General features: G+C 56.3%; 1 protein-coding gene across 1 annotated transcript; it reads left to right on the forward strand.

Annotated features, from left to right (window-relative positions):
* Positions 1-12,236: 12,236 nt before the first annotated feature.
* On the forward strand, positions 12,237-18,161 carry LOC136154759 (extracellular matrix protein 2-like). Its single transcript, XM_065916916.1, has 8 exons — positions 12,237-12,405; positions 13,011-13,151; positions 13,438-13,553; positions 13,872-14,004; positions 14,212-14,369; positions 15,228-15,367; positions 17,216-17,539; positions 17,978-18,161. The coding sequence occupies exons 1-8, from the start codon at positions 12,237-12,239 to the stop codon at positions 18,159-18,161; spliced, it is 1,365 nt and encodes a 454-aa protein (XP_065772988.1).
* Positions 18,162-20,170: the final 2,009 nt, after the last annotated feature.

A 20,170-nucleotide genomic window follows, 5' to 3' on the forward strand; every position in this document is an offset into this window, starting at 1 on the left:
AGAAAGAGGTTTCGTGGATTCGAATCTGGCCCAAGTTGTGTGTCTTTGGGCAGGTTACCTAACCTCTTTGTGCTTCCTTGCACCACCTAATGTGGATACTGAGAGCACTTACTTCACTGGGTTGCTATGAGGGCGGAATGAGGTAAAATTTTATATAAAATACCCAGGGCAATACCTGGCATGTGAAAAGCACTATGTACATGTTTACTAGTATTATGCTCCTTTCACCTACCCCTCCTCCAGTCTGTCTTTGACCTTCTGGAAGGTTCTGTGTCTCCTTCCTGCCTGGCCACTTAGAAATGTCTTTGCACCTCTCAGGCCCCTCAAACTCAATGAGTCTGAAATGACATTTGTCAGCCTGTCCTCTGCCACACCTCCAAAACCCCCAGCTCAGTGAACGCCCGCATCCCAGGGACCTGCTGATCAGATGAGGTAGGAAGGAGCTGGAGGGTGGCTGATGCTCAGAGTGGGAAACCAGCAGCAAGGAGCTGCTGCCTGCTCTCCTTGATTGTCTCCAGAGTCTGTCCCTGCTCAGTGCCCCATCCTGCCATCTCCTGGAGGGTGGCATCAGGGGGCAGGTCTAGAGGGCAGGAGACCTAGGGACCTGGCAGAAGGTGACTTCAGTCCTCTGAGTGACAGGAGAGGGCTCAGCCATGTTCTGGAAGGAAGGGATGGGCAGGAGCCTGGGCTAAGAGGAAGGGACCCCAGCCTGGCCTTGTGGAGCAGGGCCTGATTCCCTAGTGAATGGTTTGGAATTCCAAGCTATTCTGAGAACACAGAGCCTCTAAACTTGAGCTGAAGGATGCCCCAGCCTGGACCCGGGGACCCAGAGATTTGCAAAAGCACTGTAAGATCCCTTCCCCCTCCAATGTGGCTGCTACCTTGGGCACTTTTTACTGCTGAAGGCTGTAGGGGGCTTTGGGATTTTTTTTTAACCTTTTTTCCCCCTCTTTTTCTGTTTTTGTTTTTCTTTCTTTTTAAAAAATTTCATTTCCATCACAGCCCTAGCTTAGATGTTCAAATTCTTGTGGGTATTTCTGTGGATCTTTCCTAGGACTAGGGAATTTGGCGGGAGAAACTATGGCAGTGTGGTGGCCTCCCCACCCTCCCCATATCCTCTGCTCCTGAAGATCAAGAAGAAACCAGCCTCTGTGTATTCTGGAAGAAAATTTCCCTTCTCCACCCAGCTCTATGGAGCCAGTAGTTTAAACAGCCCTTCCCCGATTCAACAGCTCTGTCTATGGCACAGGATGGGATGTGGTGGGATTGTCAGGGCCTTGATGGGAGAAGACCATCTCGAAGGGTCATTCAGGTCCGTCCCCTGCATGGAGAGCCCACTGGCCAGCCCTCAGCTCATAGAGATGACAGCAGCAGGCCTCAGCTTCCCCTCCCACACCACCCCCGAATCATGGTGCCTCCCAAGCCTCATCCACAGGAAAGACTGGAGACTGGGATGGGAACAGAGACTACTGGGCCTCTCTGGGTGGGGTATAAAGGACTGCAGAGTGGTAGACGCCTCTGGAAATGTGGACTCAAATTCAATACAAGGAAGCACTTCTCTCAGAGGGCACTGTCAAAAACACTAGCTTGGCTCCCTGGGAAAAGGGAGGGAGTTCTCTGTCTTGGGAGGTATGCAAGCTCAGGGAGGCAGGGAGGATGTGGACAACTCTGTTAGGGGGCATGCCTGTCCAGAGCTCATGGCTTCTGTGCAGGAGGCCTGGACAGGTCAAGAGCTGAAGGATAATGTCCGCCTGAGAGGGGATGGGGCTGGGCGTTGGGGGCACAGATGTCAGCAGAGACCGCAGGGCCCTGCACAGACCTGAGCACTGAACCAAACTCCTGATCATGGGGGAAACTTGGCCATGTGTCAGTGCTTGGAAAAGAGGCTGGAAAATGAGACCAGTTGACAGGTACTGGCCTCACTATGTCAGGGATGGGCTGGCAGCGAGTGGTGGTGGCTGAGGCAGCCAGCCACGTGACGCACCTGGCCTTGTGCCTTGGGTACGAAATGTATAGTCAACCAGATGGCTTCACCCCATGGCCTCCCTGCCCTGGAGCAGTGGGCTGCTGGCAGGAGCTGTACAGGGCATCGGGTGAGAGGAAGGGCTCCGAGAGCATCTGGGCCCCAAAGTTGCAGCTGCCATTAGCACCAGACCCCAGGGTGCTGGGGGAATCTGAACCAGGTCCCTACCCCCAACAGCCAATCAAAGAAAGCAGAAGTTCAAGGTTTACCTCTCCAGTAAGGAAGAGACTTCCCTGTAGCTCAAATGGTAAAGAATCTGCCTGTGAGGGTTCAATCCCTAGGTTGGGAAGTTCCTCTGGAGAGTGAGTGAGTGAAGTCGCTCAGTCATGTCCAACTCTTTGTGACCCCATGAACTGTAGCCAACCAGGCTCCTCCGTCCATGGGATTTTCCAGGCAAGAACACTGGAGTGGGTTGCCATTTCCTTGTCCAGGGGATCTTCCCAACCCAGGGATCGAACCCGGGTCTCCCACATTGTAGGCAGACACTTTACCAACTGAGCCACCAGGGAAATCTCCCCTGGAGAAGGTAACGGCAATCCACTCCAGTATCCTTGCCTGGAGAATTCCATGGACAGAGAAGCCTGGCAGACTACAGTCCATGGGGTCACAAAGAGTTGTCACAAAGACTTGGACACAGACTAACGCACACACACAAGGAAGAGAAGGAAGATTTGCTTCAGCTGCCTCTGAGACAGACTTTCAGTCTGTCTTGTTCCAAGAAAGGGGAGCTTTTGAGGGATGAAGGATCCCTCCAGTGCCCCACTCCCCATACCCCTGAGATTCCCCAGTAAGAAAATGAGATCAAAGGACTCCTCACCACATCCTCTGGTGAGCACCAAATGCAGGCTCCTGAGAAAAGGGCACATGTCTGTGTGTGTGTGAGAGAGAGAGAGAGAGATTTCAGGTGAAAAATTCCATTAGTTATGGGTTGAGGCACTCTGTAGAAGTAAGTGACTGGGCCTGGCATTGGATCTGGGGGAGAAATGACACAGGGTGATGAGGCCAGGCTGAGGAAGGACTGAGTTCAAGGTTCTCCAGGAGAGGCAAAGTGAGAGGGCTGTCTCCCCCCTCTGTCTTTCCTGCCCGCCCTCTTCCTGGACCTCTCTCATCTGCTCCAGACTGAGCCAGCAGGCTGGACTGTTGGTCACCCATCCACCCAGGTGCCCAGGGCTTGCAGCCAGCCCACGCCATCTGTGCCAGCCAGAAGCCCACTCCAAAACAAACCATCTTCACACGGATGGGAGGAGGGGTAGAGGACATAAACATGGGACACTTACCAATGAGATTGGGAAGAGCCTCAAGGCTGCAGGGACCCCAAACTTTGTCATCAGCAACAGACCAGAAGGGTTCTGGGAACAAGAATGACACCAACTTTCCTTTGGCGGGGGGGGGTGGGGGGGACGCTGCCATTCACCCACCCAGAGGCTCTGGGGACTGGCCTGGCCACACACTGGGGTGGCATAAGTCTGGAGGACCCCAGAGCTGAGTCTATGGGCCTGATAGACATGGGCCTGCCTGGAGGGGAGGCTTGGGGGAGTCTTGGGGTCTCTGGTCCTAGCCCTGGCTGGCTAAGAATGTCAGCCTAGCAGCTGCCTGATGAAAACCATCAGGAACGTTCTCATTCTCAAGCCTGTGTCCACATTGAGCGTGTCTGCTGGCGCAAGAGGATGAAGCAGTTTCCCTGGGACCTTGGCCTCCTCTTTCTGTCCCTTCTGAAACCTACGCTGGAACAGGGACGGGGCGGGGGGCAAGGCAGGAGCAACTGGAGAGTCAGCCCTTGAGAGGGGCTTGAGAGAGCCCCTGGCTCTCTGCTCCTGGGACACTCAGGCAAGGCAGCGAACCTCCTGCTTTAGGGCCCCACCCCCAAGGCCTGCGAGGGCTCCTCGCTTGGAGGTGCGGGAGGTGCATGGGCGGGGCTGTTCCCACAAGTGCGCTCCCAGGCCCTCCCCCGAGGGAGCCACGCAGGGAGGTGGTGGGCTCCGATGGAGTGAGCCGGGCCTTTGCGGGCGTTGGGGTGCCCCGCGCTTGCGCCCTTTCGCTCTGGGGTGGGGGCGGATCTCTGGGGGTTCCGCGCACGCGCCTGGCGCTCCCAGAAGGCTGATGGGACAGGGGCGCGCGCACGCCGCTCAGGCGAGGCTGGGACGCGCGCTTGCACGTGCGTTGGGGCGCCACAGCGCCCCGCGCCCAACCCTGGGGCGGCGGCTGAGGAAGTGGCGGGCGGGACGGCCCCCTCCACGGGGAGACACTTGGGTCTAGACAGCTTGGCAAGTCCGGCGAGTCTGAGTCACATGCGTCTGGAGTTGGAGACGTGGGCGCCAGGGCTGGAACGTGAATGTGCCCACTCCGGAGGGCCGGGGAGGTGGGGGCTGGGGGGGAGGCTCGACCTCACGTTCCCGCTTGTTCATCCCCAGGCCCACGCTAGCCTCTGCCCCACGTGTGAGGCCCCTCGATGCCCACCTGGAGGGGCAGGGGCAGCTTCCATGGGGAGTCAAGCAGGGCCCACATTATTTGCAAGAACCATCTGGAATTTCAGACGGGAAGGAGGCTGGGAGAGTGGCCCCACTTGCCCCTAACCTTGCTCCCTCGACTCAGCCACATCGGCCACCTGAGACCCTTTTGTCCCCAAGCCACGCTTGCTGCTTTCCACCCCCCTCCAGCACACCTTCCACTGGCACCTTCCCCAGGGATGCCTACAGTCCAGAGGATGTCCACGGTCCTCTCTCATGACTGCCAGTGCTTCTTACTACCCATCACTGCATCCCCAGCCATCATCCGGATTCTGTGTTCCCTTTTCCTCCCTTCTGTCTTTCCTTTAGTCTGTCTGTCTATGTGCTTCTCTTCTCTCTCTCACTGTCCCTCCGTGACTTGCTTGCTCAGGAACACCAGTTCTCAAGGAAGGAAGCACGACGCAGGAATCTGGACCTCTGATGTATTTAGTTCTCACAAAAGCATCTGCAAGAAAAGTTGTTTAATTGGGACCAGATCCTCTGGGGTTTTCATGGCATTAAAACAAGATGGGTTTTCTCTAGGGAATAAACAGCTGGCAACAGGAAGAGGGTATGGAAAGTTTGCCTTTTTTCTTCTCAAAGTTTGAAGAGGGAAAAGGCCACTGTACCTTTGTTTATATATGATAGATGCCCACACACACACATGCGCACACATGCACAGATAAGCTTTGATGTTACTGGGACACATTGTGGAAGGCACAAGATCAGGCCTGTCTGCTTACTCTGGGTGTCACTCCAGGAGTGTGTCTTTGGCTGCAGAGCCACTATTCTTCCCTGAGTCCTGGCAGAAGGCCTGGTGCATAGTAGGGGCTCAATGAACTCGTCTAATGACAGGCAGTGGGAGGGCAGGACTTGTAGCCCAGACCTTGGCCCTGAGCTCCAGATGCGTACACAGAACTCCCTTACTGATTTGACAACTTGGCTGTCTGATCACCCACTTTACACTTGACACGTCAGGAACTGGCCTCCCAAGTTTCTGCCCCGGGCTCACTTGGCCTTCACTGTTCTGGCTACACCAACTTTTCCCACTAGCCCCCTCCACCCTGGGCTAGACTCAAAGACCTCTCCAGTGGAGGGTGCAGCTGCCTCCACACTGGCTCCCTCCTTCTGCCCTTGTGCCCTCATCAAGTCTGTGCTCCACCCTGCTGTCCAAAGGATCCTTTTACAATATGAGTCAGATCACAACCTATGAACTGGGAGAAAATATTTGCAAATGATGTGCCCAAGGGCTTACTTTCCTAAATATACAGGAGCTCATATAATTCAATAACAAAAATATAAACAGCACAATGAAAAACTTGGCAGAAGCCTTAAATTGAGAAATCTCCAAAGAAGACATACAGAGGGACAATAGGCACATGGAAAGATGCTCCAAGTTGCTAATTATTAGACAAATGCAAATCCAAACTACAATGAGGTACCAACTCACACCAGTCAGAATGGCCATCGTTAAGACATCTATAAATAATAAATGCTGGAGATAGTGTGGAGAAAAGGGACCCCCTCCTATTGTTGGTGGGAAAGTAAATTGGTGCAACCACAAGGGAAAACAGTATGGAAGTTCCTTAAAAAAACTAAAAACAGAGTTGCCATATGATTCAGCAATTCCACTCCTGGGCATATACCCAGATAAGACTCTAATTCAACCCCTATATTCATAGCAGCACTGTTCACAATAGCCAAGATATGGAAACAACTTAAATGTCCATTGACAGATGAATGAATAAAGGAGATGCAGTATATATATATATATTGTATATACATACATATATATGTGTATATATGTATATATGTGTATATTATAAATACATATATATGTATATGCATATATGTGTATATATGCATGTATACATATATGTACTATATATGTATATATACTATATACATATATGTATATATACATGTATATGTATATATGTTTGTATATACATACATACATGTGTATGTATATGTGTATAGTTTCATTCTTTTTAATGACTGAGTTTTATATATATATATATATGTATACATAACTCAGCCATTAAAAAGAATGAAATTTGCAAACACACATGGATTTGCAAACACGCATGGCCCTAAAGATTTTCATACTAAGTGAAATAAGTCAGAAAGAGAAAGACAAATACCATATGATATCACTTATATGCAGAATCTAAAATACGAAACAAATGAACCTATCTCTGAAATATAAACAGACTCACAGACAATAGAGAACAGACTCGTGGTTGCCCAAGGAGGAGGTGGGAGGGAGAGGGAAGGATTGAGAGTTTGGGATTAGTAGCTGCAAACTCTTATATATAGGATGGATAAACAATAAGATCGTACAGTATAGCTACTGCTGCTACTAAGTCACTCAGTCGTGTCCAACTCTGTGTGACCTCATAGATGGCAGCCCACCAGGCTCCTCTGTCCCTGGGATTCTCCAGGCAAGAATACTGGAATGGATTGCCATTTCCTTCTCTGTACTATATAGCACAGGGAACTATATTCAATATCCTGTAATAGGCCATAATGGAAAAGAATATGAAAAAGAAAAACTACATATATATATATATATATATATATATATATATATATACATGTGTGTGTGCGCGTGTGTGTATGTATAACTGTTCATTTTGCTGTACAGCAGACATTAACACAACATTGTAATTCAACTATACTTCAATAACATTTTTTTTAAAAAGTCAGATCACATGTAACTCCTCTGCTCAGAAATCCACAGCAGTTCCCGGCTTCCTTCAAGGTCAAAGGCAAAGTCCACTGGTCACATTTTGATGCATTATCAAGCTAGCTAGCCCTGCAACCCTTCCCCAACCTCACCCTTCACTCAGCCTGCTCCACCACACTGGTCTCCTTGCTGGTTCGCAAAGTGGGCCAAAGCCTTTTCTGCCTCAGGGCTTTCGCACTGCTGTCCATCCTCCTCGGGGGGTTCCTTACTGGATCCCTTTTTGCATGGATATCTCCTTTTCACTCACATCTCAGCCCAAACGTCAGTTTCTCACAGTCCTCATCCTGTCAAAAGTGTTCCTACAGTCACCGTGGCCAGCCCCTTTCCTTCTGATGGGGTCCTCACACACCCCACTAGACAGCACACTTTGTGAGCACAGGAAAGCTGGCCATGTGGTTCACCACTGTACCACATACCGTGCCAGGCATGGTGTCTGGCCCACCACAGGGGCTCAGGAATGTTCTGTGAGCAAAGATCTATTCTCCAATCCTCCCTTGACAGGACAGGAGCTTTCCGCTGTGCAGTTCTAAAGAGACTTGAGGGATGAAGGGCATTGCTTTGTCATCCTCTAGGCTGCCAATTTGAGTGAGTCCTGACTCATGAGGGTATGGGTGTTCTTGGGGGATAATTGCATGTAGACAGTGGACCACATGGAAGGGAAGAACCAGAGGAGAAGGAGCAAGACTCCCTTCCTAGTCCTCAGAACCTTGAGATTGTGCAGCCAGAGCAATTTTGATCATCTCATCCAGTTTCTATAGGGCCCTGCCAGTTCTCAGGCTCTAGAACTTTCTAAAGAGACCATATCCACCACAATGAAATAGGGAGACCGAGGCCCTGAGCAAGGAGGCTTCCTCCTGACATCACATGGCTGAGCCGTCTGGGCAGAGCTGGGAGCCCAAAACCCTTCCAGTTCTCAGATTCTAGAACTTTCTAAAGAGACCATATCTGTCACAACGAAATGGGGAGACCGAGGCCCTGAACAGGGAGGCTTCCTCCTGACATCACATGGCTGAGCCGTCCGGGCAGAGCTGGGAGCCCAAAACCCTTCCAGCAACCCTCAGGCTACATCTCTGGTTCCTGGAAAATCCAGACACCAGGCTCAGGGTTAGTGTTGGCCTGGGGCCCTGCCTGTCTCAGCCCAGTCCACGAGCAAGCTCTGTGTTCAGGCTGTGCTCTGTGAGGGTGGCTACAAGGTCCCCACGACAGCCAGATGCCTCGATACTGGACAGAGTAGGTAGCCAGGTGGCCAATGAGCCCCCGGTGGGAGATGGGCAGTGAGGACAGGACTCCATGGAACCTGGGGGGCTGAGAGTGCTCCAGGCCTCGCCCCTTCCTGCCTAGGTGGGTAGGAGCTTAGGCCTCCCTCCTCCAGGCCACTGTGCCAGAGAAACCTGGGAGCAGGCTTCCCCCACCTCCAGCCCAGCTAATGGGAACCAGATGGCAGGATGTTTAGTCAGCGCCTGGGGAGCGGCGCAAACAGGGGAAATGGGTTGGGGGCCAGGATTCCAGAATCCATCCCCAGGCAAGGGGAGGGTCAGAACCGGGGCTCCCACCAGTCCGTCCGTCTCCAGGGGCCCATCTCAGGCTGGGTCCTACCACGTCCTCAAGCAATGCCCAGATCGGGAGGCAGGAGACCCGGTCTCTGGCATCAGACTTGGGCCAACCCTACCCCCTCTCGGTTCCTTCTCTGTACTGAGCAGGGAGGGATTGGGCTCAATGGTCCAGGATCCCTGGGCAAACCCTGGCTTCCTGTGCCTACGTTCTCCCCCTCCCCCAGCTTTAGCAAAACGTTAGCCCAGGATATCTTGTGTCACCTACAAGCACACAAGCAGATGGTGGCTTCATCCTTGGTTCCCAGGGCACTTGATCACAATCCCTAGACTGTCTCTGTCTCATGGTCCCAAATTCACTTCTTAACCCAGAGTCCCAGATAGGACGGGGGACCCTGTGTGGCTCATGTGGGACTGTTAGGTGGCCCAAGGGCTCTGGGAAGGCAGTGACTGCTGTGTCCTCACCACATCTGGCACTCGGGACTCAGACTGCTCCCCAGGCACAAAGGAAGACTCGCTTGTGGGGGGAAATCTGTGCTCCCCGCCACATCCTAGGTCTCACACATTCCTCCCTGACCCCTGACAGATACCTTGAGCCCCAGATGGCTACGGGACACTCCTCCACAAGCCTCCTGGCCCTGTTCCTCACCCCCTCCCCTTCTCCCCTCCACCCAAGCCTTGCCCACAATTAACTCATTTTTTAAGATCGCTTCCAAACATAAGTCAATGCTGGACAGAGTTGTAGGAAAAGCTTCCTCAAGGCTGGCCCCAAAGAGCCATGTGGTGAGATCTGGCCACTTTGCCAGCCCCCGCCTGCTGCCACAGCTGGGCCTGGAGCTGGGGCCCTTTGAGGGCAGGCCAGAGAGCCCGTGGTCAAGACACCCCTTCTTTGTCCCTGCTCTCAGACCCCATCCCGACCCAGAGGGACCCATCTGCCTGATGTCAGCAGTCCCAGTGGGACCTGGAAACTGTTAGCCAAGAAGTCTGTGAGGACCTGTGAGATGACCTCACCCAGACGGCTGCCAGGTCACCCCAGACCAAGGATTCCCGAAGAACCTGACTGCCCTGGTCCACACACACTCCCATGTAGGGGTGAGGGCATGGGGGGGTGGCCTGCAGGGTGTATGTATACCCGCTCTCCATTTTACAGAGGAGGAGGTAGAGGCCTGGAGAAAAGGGAGCTGCCCAGAGGTGGGGGGCACTGGGACCCCATCCCAGCTCTGCCCACGTGTTCTGTCTTCCCTGGAATTGGGAGACCTCGGCATCGGCAACTGTGACAGAGGGGCCGGAGCCACCATGGTTTGGTGACCCAGGAACCTGCCCTGGCTCCCAAGGACCTTGGAAGCCCTGGGGTGTGCTGCTGGCTCTCAAGGCCCAGACCCTCTCTTTTCCCAGCCTCTGAGGTAGGACCTGGCAACCTGAGGTGGGCAGCCCCATCTGTGGTGGGCCTCACAGGTCCCCCTGTGTGCAGAGACAGAAGCCCTATTCACGGGGGCCACTGGGTCAGGGCCAGTGGAGAATGAACGCAGGCTTCTCAGAAAAGGAGCAAGAGCACTCAGGTCCAAGAAAAAAAAAAAAAATCAATCTCTCTTTCTCCTCAGATGAGAGCAGTGGACTTTGCGGGAAGCCGGGGGCCAGGCCTGGGGAGGCGTTTACTGGGGGGCAGCCTTCCTGGAGGGGGGCTGGGCCAGGTAAGGGAGGCTTGAAGCACTGTAGCTCTGGGAGCCGGACTGTCGCCTGCCGCTCCACTGGTGTTCCATCCTTTCCAGCCTTTCATCTCTTTCACCAGCCCCGGTGGCCATGAAGAGGGTGCTGCTCCCTGTCCTGGCTCTCTGGGTGGGGTGCTGCCCTGGAGGGGCCTTGGCCAAGCAAGTCCTGGGCCCAAAAGGGCCTGGGGCCCAGCCAACCCCCACAGGGCTGCCCACCCTGCAGCCACCACCACCCAGCGCATCTGGGCCCCTGGACGGTGAGTAAGTGGCACTAACAGGGTGGCTGGCAGGATGGCACTCTCCCCCACTACTGGGACCCGCCACCTCCAGGGCTGGCACAGAGGGAGAGCAAGCAGATTCACCCTGAGGCTACCCACCTCATGACCCACCATGAGTGTTCCATTCAGGGCCATGAGGGACCCATGAACCTCAGGGAACTTGTTCCTGGAGGGCAAGGGGGCATGATGGACTCTGAGAGGCCCTTGTGCTGATTGCCCATGGTGGGGACAGGGGAGAGAAGACACCCCCTCACCAAGAGAGGCTGCTGCAGCTGGATCTGGAAGAATGGACCCAGGTTTGCTGGTTGGAGAGTACAGTTGGCTGCCCTAATGCCTACCAAAGGGACTGAGAGAAGCGCAGGAGGCTGAAAGTGGAGGCCCCGCCCAGGCCCAGGGGTGGAATGGGAGGGGCCCACAAGGGGACGCAGTGCCTTAACCCACTGCAGACAGCAGGACTTGCAGGACAGGCCCATGGTCAGTGCTGGTTGAGGAGGGGCTACCATGCAGTGAGGGGCTTCCCCAAGTGACCCAGCAGTAAAGAATCCACCTGTAATGCAGGAGACCTGGGTTTGATTCCTGGGTGGGGAAGATCCCCCTGGAGAAGGGCATGGCAACCCACTCCAGTATTCTTGCCTGGAGAATTCTATGGATAGAGGAGCCTGGCAGGTTAGAGTGCATGGGGTCACACAGAGTTGGACATGACTGAGTGATTCAGCATGCACCATGCAGTGGAAGGGAGGCCTGGGGTGGGAGACTATTATCCCCATTTTTCAATGGCTGACAGCCCCTCAGAGTGGCCTGTAGGCTCTCCTCACCCTCAACACCTCCTGTCCCAGTAGGCACTGGGGCCTCCACCTCCAGGAGCAAACTATGCCATGTGGCAGCGACCCTTCATCTTCCCAGAGGGGGTCCCTGCCTTTCCCTGCCCAGGAAGAAGCCACAGGGAACTGGAGACACAGGAGCAGGCCCCGCCTCTCTGAATAGGGCAACTGAAGGTCTCCTGGGCCCACAGTCATGAGCCAAGGACCAGCTGGTGCCTTGTCCCTGAAGGATCCCTGAGAGTTCTGAGAAGTAGGCAGGGTGACACAGTCTGCTTATCACATTGAGACCCTCTCTCCTATTCAGGATCCTCCACTCTGGCACCGTGAAAATGTGAGTTGGAGATCAGGGAATCTCTGACACTTGGTGGCTTTGGGTTAGTGACAGAGGCCAAGAGCTCCTAAGGAGAGAAGAAAAAGGTGGAAGTGAGGCCTGGGCAAATACAGGAGAGAGGCAGGCAGGCCAATGGCTGATCTTCCTCCTCGGGAAGGAGGTGCTGCCTCCCAGGCACACAGGGGTCCCAGCCACCCCACCCCACACTGGCTCCTTCTGCAGGTCAAGTGTGACCCATGCTCAGGAACAGCAGCCCAGACAGGCCTGACGATGGGCAGCTGGACAGGCCATGGCTGCGGCCTGCCTCCAAGGAGGGGGCCCCCAGACCCCCTACCTGGACCACAGCCCCTCGCTGGAAGGTCCTTGCCAGACCCGGGCTGACCCAGAGGAAGTCGACACAGCCAGCAGCCTGGGAGCACAAACAGGGCCACAACCATGGGTCCACCCCATGGCCACAGGTACAACAAGGCCTGGGGCAGCAAGGACCCCCTGAGCCCAAGAGGGTGCCATGGCTGCCAAGAAGGGCCAGGGTAGGTAGGTCAGAGGCCGGGAAGCCAAGAAAAAGGGCCCAAAGCCCAACAGGTACCCCAAAGGTGAGGACTGACTTCGGACACATAGCCCAATTGCACTGACACTCCCACCCACTGAGACCCCCACCCACTCTCAGAGTGCCCAAGCTGAGTGCCCCCATCTGCGAGGCAGAAGGGCAACCCTGCCAAGGTAGATCTTCTACCCCAGCCTCAGGGCCCTAGTTTGGGTCTTTGCCTTTGGTGCTGAGAGCAGGAGGCCCAGTGGCCTGTTTTTCTGGTACAGCTGGCTGAGTCACCAGCAGGTCTGGGGAGCCCCGGGAAAGACCTTGTTCCTCAGCAGGCCCCTGTTGCTATGTGAGCAGGCTAGAACCTCATCTCTCATCCTCCAGGGGCCCCCCAGCAACCCAGGCCAGCAGACTGGCATGAGAAGAAGGATCATAGCCAAGGTGAAGGGGGCAGCAACACCTTGGGGACCACAGGTCATGGGCGGAAAAGACCTGGAAGCAGGTGAGGGCAGAGCCCTGGGCCTATAGGCCCAGGCACTCCAGAGCGGGTCATGCCTTCCCTGCCAGCCTCCTGCCTCCTGGCCCAGGCGGCCATCACCTGCGGCAACGTCAAGATGAAACGTGTCCCTGTCCTGTCCGACCCCGGCCTGACCACGCTTTATCTGGCAGGTGGGTGGCCCCACTTTCCCACATCCACTCCCATTGCAGGGGTAGAAGGACATACACCTGGCTGTCTGCCGCAGTTGGTCTTTGGTCCCCGTGGCTGCCTCCCCGCCACGCCTGGGGATGACTCACCGCCCCTCTGACCTGAGAGGCTCTGACCAGGTCAATCAGAAGACCCAGCTCCTTCAAGGAGTCTGTCACTGCGGCCTCTGGCCTGTGAGGAGGAGGTACGGAATGGCAGAGGGGAGGGGGTCTGAGGGGCCGGGAAAATGGCTACCCTGTGCGTGCGCAGAGAACGAAATTGCCAAGATCCCAGCCCACACGTTCCTGGGACTACCCAATCTGGAGTGGCTCGACTTGAGCAAGAATAAGCTGGATGCCCTTGGCCTGCACCCCCACGCCTTCAAGGTATACAGCAGCCCCTGATCCTGGTCTCCTGGGGGATCAGTGCCAGGGGCATCAGTGATGTAGAGTGACATGGTCCATAGTTGGGAGCATGGAGGCCAACACAGATCCTGAGGTCCCCCAAGGGACCAGCACTCTTGGGAGAACCTGAGGAGAGTTCTAGAAACCACCAGACAAGCCTGGTCCAAGAGGGAACCAGGAAGCCATGATGCAACCCAACCAGGGTGTCTGTGGGCAGGGCGAGCCCAAGGCCACACCGGGAAGGCCCAGCCCCAGCCAGCGGCACCCCAGTCTCCAGCTTGGTCTTCTCTAACCTCCTAGAATCTGACACGGCTGAAGCAGCTGAACCTGGATGGGAACTCGCTGTCCACAGTGCCAACCTTGCCCACCTCGTTGCAGGAGCTCAAACTCAATGACAACTGTCTTCAGGGCCTGGAGCACAGCAGCTTCCGGGGTGCAAACAGGCCCCAGGGGGAGGGGGCGAGAGGAGGCTCCACCCAAGGCAGCCTCCTGGGGGGCAGACAGGGAGCACCAACCTAGAAAGGTGGCCCTGGCCTCGAGCACCAGGGGTGGGGGATCACTGGAGCTAAGGTGGGCAGCTCCCAGCCGGCCTTCTGAGCTTGGCAGTCAGCTCACCTGCCCCCTCGACCTGCCACCACAGGTCTCAGCCAGCTGCTGACACTGGAGGTAGAAGGGAACCGGCTACATGACGGAAACATCTCCCCCTTGGCCTTCCAGCCCTTGCGCAGCCTGCTGTACCTGAGGCTGGACTGGAACCAGCTTCGAACCATCCTGCCCAGCCTGCCAGCCTCCCTGCAGGTGACTATGAGCCCTGAGGCCACGAGAGGCAAAGTGAAGTGAAGTCACTCAGTTGTCTGACTCTTTGCGACCCCAGGGACTGTAGCCCACCAGGCTCCTCCATCCATGGAATTTTCTAGGCAAAGAGTACTGGAGTGGGTTGCCATTTCCTTCTCCAGGGGATCTTCCTGACCCAGGGATCGAACCCGGGTCTCCTGCATTGCAGGAAGATGCTTTACTGTCCGAGCCACCAGGGAATCCCTGAAAGTGAGAGTCACTCAGTCGTGTCTGACTCTTTGCAACCCCATGGACTATACAGTCCATGGAATTCTCCAGGCCAGAATACTGGAGTGGGTAGCCTTTTTCTTCTCCAGGGGATCTTCCCAACCCAGGGATTGAACCCAGGTCTCCAACACTGCAGGTTGATTCTTTACCAACTGAGTCACAAGGGTGAGCTGTGGCCAAAAGACTGGAGTGTCTGCCCACAACAGCTGGGCCAGCTGCCTGTGGGGACAATTTTGATGCTAAACCCACAAGGCCTCAACACTAAAGGGCCTTTCCTCAGCCCAACGAAACCTTCCTGGAGCCCAAAATTGAACCTCAAGGACCATCGTGGACCTGCAAGGTGTCCCTGAACAAGGCTCATGCCCTCTCTGGGCCACACGATCCCTGGTGCTTGGCAATGCTCTCTGAGCCTGTGTCTTGCAGGACTCTGAAGAGTCATGGTACAGCTTGCAGGTGTCAACTGGGATCTTTTGCACAGTTGGCCACAGCCCTGAGAGGGGCAGAGACAGTGGGGCCTAGTGGAAGGGGGCAAGGAGCTGAGCTAGGCCACCACTGACTGGTGGGTCGAATGCTTACCCTGAACCCTGGCCCTAGGAGCTGCACTTGGGCACAAACATCATCGAGGAGGTGAAAGAGGGCACACTGAACCACAGCTGCAGCCTCAGTGTGCTGGTTCTCAGCAACAACCGGCTCCAGGAGGACCGACTGGCACCCCATGCTTGGATAGATCTTCCGTGAGTACTGTGGTCCCCCTGGCACTGCCCAAGCTCTGCCCCCATGGGCACAGAGATAGAGGATGCTCACGAAGGAAGCAGAGAGTTAGGAGGGAAGGCAGAGAGACTTCACGGGGCCTGGTGGGTCACCTGGGTCACCTGCATCCCTGCCCAGGGTTCAGGGTGGCCTGGGCCCTCAGTCACCACCTGATTCTCCAAGATTTCTCTCTGGCCCTCCCACCCGACAGAACTCCCAAGTCCACAAAATCCCTCCTCTGCCTGTGCCCAGAGGGAGGGCAGTCTAGGTCCTGCAAGCTGTCCCCATGCTGGGTTTAGCTAGGAAGCAACGAGGGCAGGAAGGGGCATGGAAGAGATGGCAGTCACAGGAAAAAGGCCTGTGACCTTCCTGGGGCAGCCATAACAAAGTACCACAAAGAGGGCAGCTTAAAACAACAGAGCTCTGTTCTCACAGTTGTGGAGGTCAGAGATCCAAAATCAAGGTGTGACAGGGCCATGTTCCCTCCAGGGTAGGATCCCTTCTGCCTCTTCCAGTTTCTGGGGGCTCCAGGTGCCACTTGGCTTGTGGCCGCATCACTGCAGTCTCTACATTTTTCACCTGGCTTCCCCTCTGTGACTGCTTCTCTCCTCTTCTGTCTTATAAGACCACCTCCTATTGCATTTCCTGCCCATCCTAAAGCAGGATGATGTCATCCCAAGATCCTTCACTCACTCACATCTACAAAGACCTTTCTGCCAAATCAGGTCACATACACGGGTTCTGGGCAGCCATATCTTTGAGGGGCACTAGTCACCCCACTATAGGAAGAAGGGTCCAGGATGAGTCCCCATGATCTCATTTGGATGGCTGAGTCAGGTCACCGGCAGGAGGGGCTAGGAAGCAGACAAGGCCCTTACAGGCACTGCCTAAGGAGTCAGGATGTGACCCCAGGACTGGCCAAAGGGCTGGGAAGGGACAATCCTTGGGGTTTGAAGACAACTGAGGCAGAGCAGGGGTAGGGTGAAGGAGGGGTTGAGAGTCCAGACCGCCATTCCAGGGACCAGAGCCTCCCGCCCTGCGCCCTCGTGTTCCAGGAAAAAGTTACCAGGACGTTTGGGTTTAATTATTCCTTTTTCCTCTCCCCTTCTTGCCAAGGGGGCAAAGGAAAGCAGACAGCAGCCTAGGGAGGGGCCGCCCAGCCGTGTTCCACTCCCGCCGTGGGGCCTGGGCAGGGGGCTGGCGGCCAGTCAAGCCTAGGCCGGCGCCGGCCAGTTTTTCTCCGGCTGGTAGATGGAGAGGGGGCTGCTGGCTCGGCAGGCCTGGGAGGCACCAGAGACCCACCTGCTTTGGACAGAGGATGGCATCCTCCCCAATGCCAAAGAGCTGACCCCAACCACAGGGGCTGGGGGAGGGAGGATATCAGTGAGAGGAACCACTTGCCTTGCCCCAATCTGTTCTAGAAACATCATCACCCTGTGCTCCTGGTTTCCCTCCCCATCAGTCTTCAGCTTGCCTTCAGCCTAGGTAGGGCTAAGAGGTCAAGAAAGTGCAGCATGGGGACCACCAGGGAGATAGCTCTTGGCCCAGACCACTGGCCCCTCTGCTCGGGCTTAGGAGGGAGAGAGAGGAAAGGGAAAGGATCTTCCATCTCCGCCACGAGGGCCAGCCTCGCTAGCTGTGTGGTTAGCAAGGGAGGACCCCGCAGACCCTTTCCCAGCCTCCGTGAACAGAAGGCACACAAGCCAGACAAGGCCTGGCCCTCCCCAGCCGTTGGAAGCCTTGGTGGTAGCTGCCATCTTGAAGCAAATCCCCACCCTCCTCTGGGGCGTGGACCAGGGGCCCCAACTATAACTCTCCTACTGCACCCCTAGGAAGCTGGAGGCCCTCGACCTGTCCTACAACCGGCTGGTGCACGTGCCCTCCTTCCTGCCCCGGGGCCTCCGTCACCTGATGCTGCACCACAACCGCATCGAGCGCATCCCCGGCTACGTGTTTGCGCACATGAAGCCCAGCCTCGAGACCCTGCACCTGGCCCACAACAACCTGCGCGAGGATGGCATCCATGGCGTGTCCTTCCTGGGCCTGCAGGCCTCCCTGGCCGAGCTGCTCCTGGACCACAACCGGCTGCAGACCATCCCAAGGGGTCTCCTGGGCCTCCAAGCACTGCAGGTGCTACGTCTGAGCCACAACAAGATCAGGTAGGGCCACATCCTGCTGTTCCCTCACCCCACCCCGCCCCGGCCTGTCCCCACCTCCAGTCTGAGAGGGAGGCAGCTCTGCTGAGACCCGGAGACCCCACCTGGCAGGCTGGCCAGATGTTCTGGCCTGTGGGCTCATCACCCAGGGGCCCCAGAGACTGGCGGCAGCACTGTGGGGGCATCCTTCCCTGCCTCCATGGGCCCATCTTGATCGCTGTGACTGGAGGCTATGCCCAGTGGCTGGCAGAAGAATCTGGGCTGGGGAAGGGCGGGAGAGGTTGGGAGCCCCGAGTGGCCAGGTGACCCTCCACCCTGGACCTGGTGTCTGTGCCTCGGTGTCCCCACCATCCACTGTGGGGCCACGCTTTCTCTCCTCTCGCCTGATGCCTGACTCTCCTTTCTGGGGTCTGGGCTCCTCCTGCAACCCCTCCTCCACAAATACGTGCCCCTGAATTCCATCTGTGACACACCTGTGGCCCAGGACTCCGACCTCATCTCCACGCACCTGGAGAACAACCTTATTGACCGGCGCCGCATCCCACCCACTGCCTTCTCCTGCATCCGGGCCTACCATAGTGTGGTCCTCGAGCCCCAGCAAAGGGAGGGGAAGTCTGCCTAGCCCCACTGCCAGCTTTCTCCACCCCCTTCTCTGGGGGGACTGGAGGTGGCAGGAGCCTAGGCCCAGCTCTGATGGATTGATGCACCACTGGGAGAAAGTTCTAGAAGACCCTGCTGCTTCAGATGTGCCCATGTCCCATTGACTGTCAAGGCCCCTTCACTCGGTAGATGGCCCAGCCTGGTACGGTGCTCGTTTGGACTTAAACATAATAAATGGATCTCATTCAAGCCCATTCACCTCCACCGGCCTCCCTCCTTCCCTCCTGGATCTCGGCAGCCTGTACACGCTGGCAATCCAGGGTACATGGAGCCCTCAGAGCCCACATCCTGGACATGGCTTCATCAGCAGGAGGTTAAGAGGGCCTGATTCTAGAATCTTCTCCAAGAGTCCCCCGACCCCCACCCACCCTGGCCAGGGTCCTGACGTCCCCTTGCAGCTTGGCCCAAAGCCATCTAGAGGCCCAGCTCACCTCCACTGTTCAGGGAAGCATCACTACCCTCTTTTCCAGGAAGCATCCCTGTCCTGGGAGTGGACACACACAAGAGGTGGTGACTGTCTGCCTGGTGGGGGAGACAGCAGCTAGCTATGAGCGCTCAGCCCCACCGGGCCCTTCAACTGTGCTGAGAGCCAGTTGGAGGTCATTGGAACAGTTCACAGCCCCTGCCCCGGGGCGTGGGGAGCTCATGGCAATATGGCGGCCAGAGAGAGAGCACATAACAGGCACTGAGGATGCAGCACAGCTGCTGAAGGAAGAAGTGCCCACTGTCAAGATCTTGCCCTGCCAGCGCCTTGGGGTCTGGGCCTGGGAGCTGGGAGTCCTGCGTCAGTCCCATTCTGTAGTCAGCCCCCGCATGCCTCAGCCCTGAGTTCTAAGCAGAGAAAAGGCCAGACTCTGGCAGGGGGTGGGGAGAGGCCTGGGAAGCTGGCGGAGTGTTTGCTTTGGACTCATCCTTGCATTCCTTCTCCTCTTGGGCCTGGGCCCACAGATATGGCACTTCCTGTTTGGACTGGGTCAGAGGTCAGTAACCCTTAAGGCGCTGGCCCTGTGGGGAGGCCCCCTGTTGCTTTCCCAGCTCTCACAACCCCTCCTCCCCAGTCTGGCTGCCTGCCCCCACCCCCAGCCCCTTCAGCTTGTTCAGTCAGCCCCGAGTCCCCTCCCCAGACTCAGAGTTCTGGCCCCCGACAGGCACAGGAAGTTCAGGTTGGGCAACCCCCACCCCCAACTGCTCTTACCTCCCTACTGAGCAGACACTCTGAACTAATTCCACTTCACACAGAGAACACTTGGCCCTTGGGGCTTCTGTCAGGTGGACTGAACCCAGCAGGGGCTGGGCAATCCTTCCATGACCCTCCTCAGCCCCGAGTGGGTATCCACCATTGAGCTCCCCAGAAGCCAACTCAGAGGCAAGGAGAGGTGTGAGGAAGTCTCCTCGGAGGCTCTTGAGGGGAGGAGAGGATAAGAGTGGGCCCAGGGAGAAGCTGGTATGTGACCGACAATGCAAGACAAGCCAAGGCCCACAGGTGCCCTGGATCCAAGCTGGTCGGGAGCTGGAACAGGGCACAGGACTTTTATATCCCCTGTCATCATTAGGTAGGCCTTCCCAGCAAAGGAGGGGGTGACTGGGGCAAAGACCCTCTGTTCAGCTCAGGCAACTCCCCAAGAGGGCTAGGATGTCAGGGCCTTCAGTCCTATCAGAGTGGTGCCTGTGGTGGCATGACCCCGAGGAGAGTGAGAACCCCAGATAGACCCCGAGCCAGGGGAGCAAGCACAGTGCAGCCAAGACTTGGTGGCAGGACCAAGCCCACCTTGCACCCTCTGCTCACTGGTGCCTGCTGGCGGTGGTGCCCAGCAGTGGGCGTGGCCCAGTGAGTAACCCAGATACACTGGGCATCAGAGGGCTCCTCATGGTCATCACGGTGATGCTGGTGATGACAGGGTAGGGGTGACTACTTTCAGGTGACAAAAAGCAAGGCGTTCATCAGTCCCTGGACCAAGGTAGCAGAGGTCC

This window comes from Muntiacus reevesi, chromosome X, assembly GCF_963930625.1.
Source record: "Muntiacus reevesi chromosome X, mMunRee1.1, whole genome shotgun sequence".
NCBI classification, from domain to species: Eukaryota; Metazoa; Chordata; class Mammalia; order Artiodactyla; family Cervidae; genus Muntiacus; species Muntiacus reevesi.

What these genes read in the sequence shown, in the direction of transcription:
- LOC136154759 (XM_065916916.1), top strand. Translation starts at nt 12,237, where the DNA reads ATGGCTGCGGCCTGCCTCCAAGGAGGGGGCCCCCAGACCCCCTACCTG. An exon ending in GGTCCACCCCATGGCCACAG is followed by an intron (nt 12,406 to 13,010) that starts GTACAACAAGGC and finishes CTGGGCCTATAG; the next exon opens with GCCCAGGCACTCCAGAGCGG. An exon ending in GGAGCACAGCAGCTTCCGGG is followed by an intron (nt 14,005 to 14,211) that starts GTGCAAACAGGC and finishes CTGCCACCACAG; the next exon opens with GTCTCAGCCAGCTGCTGACA.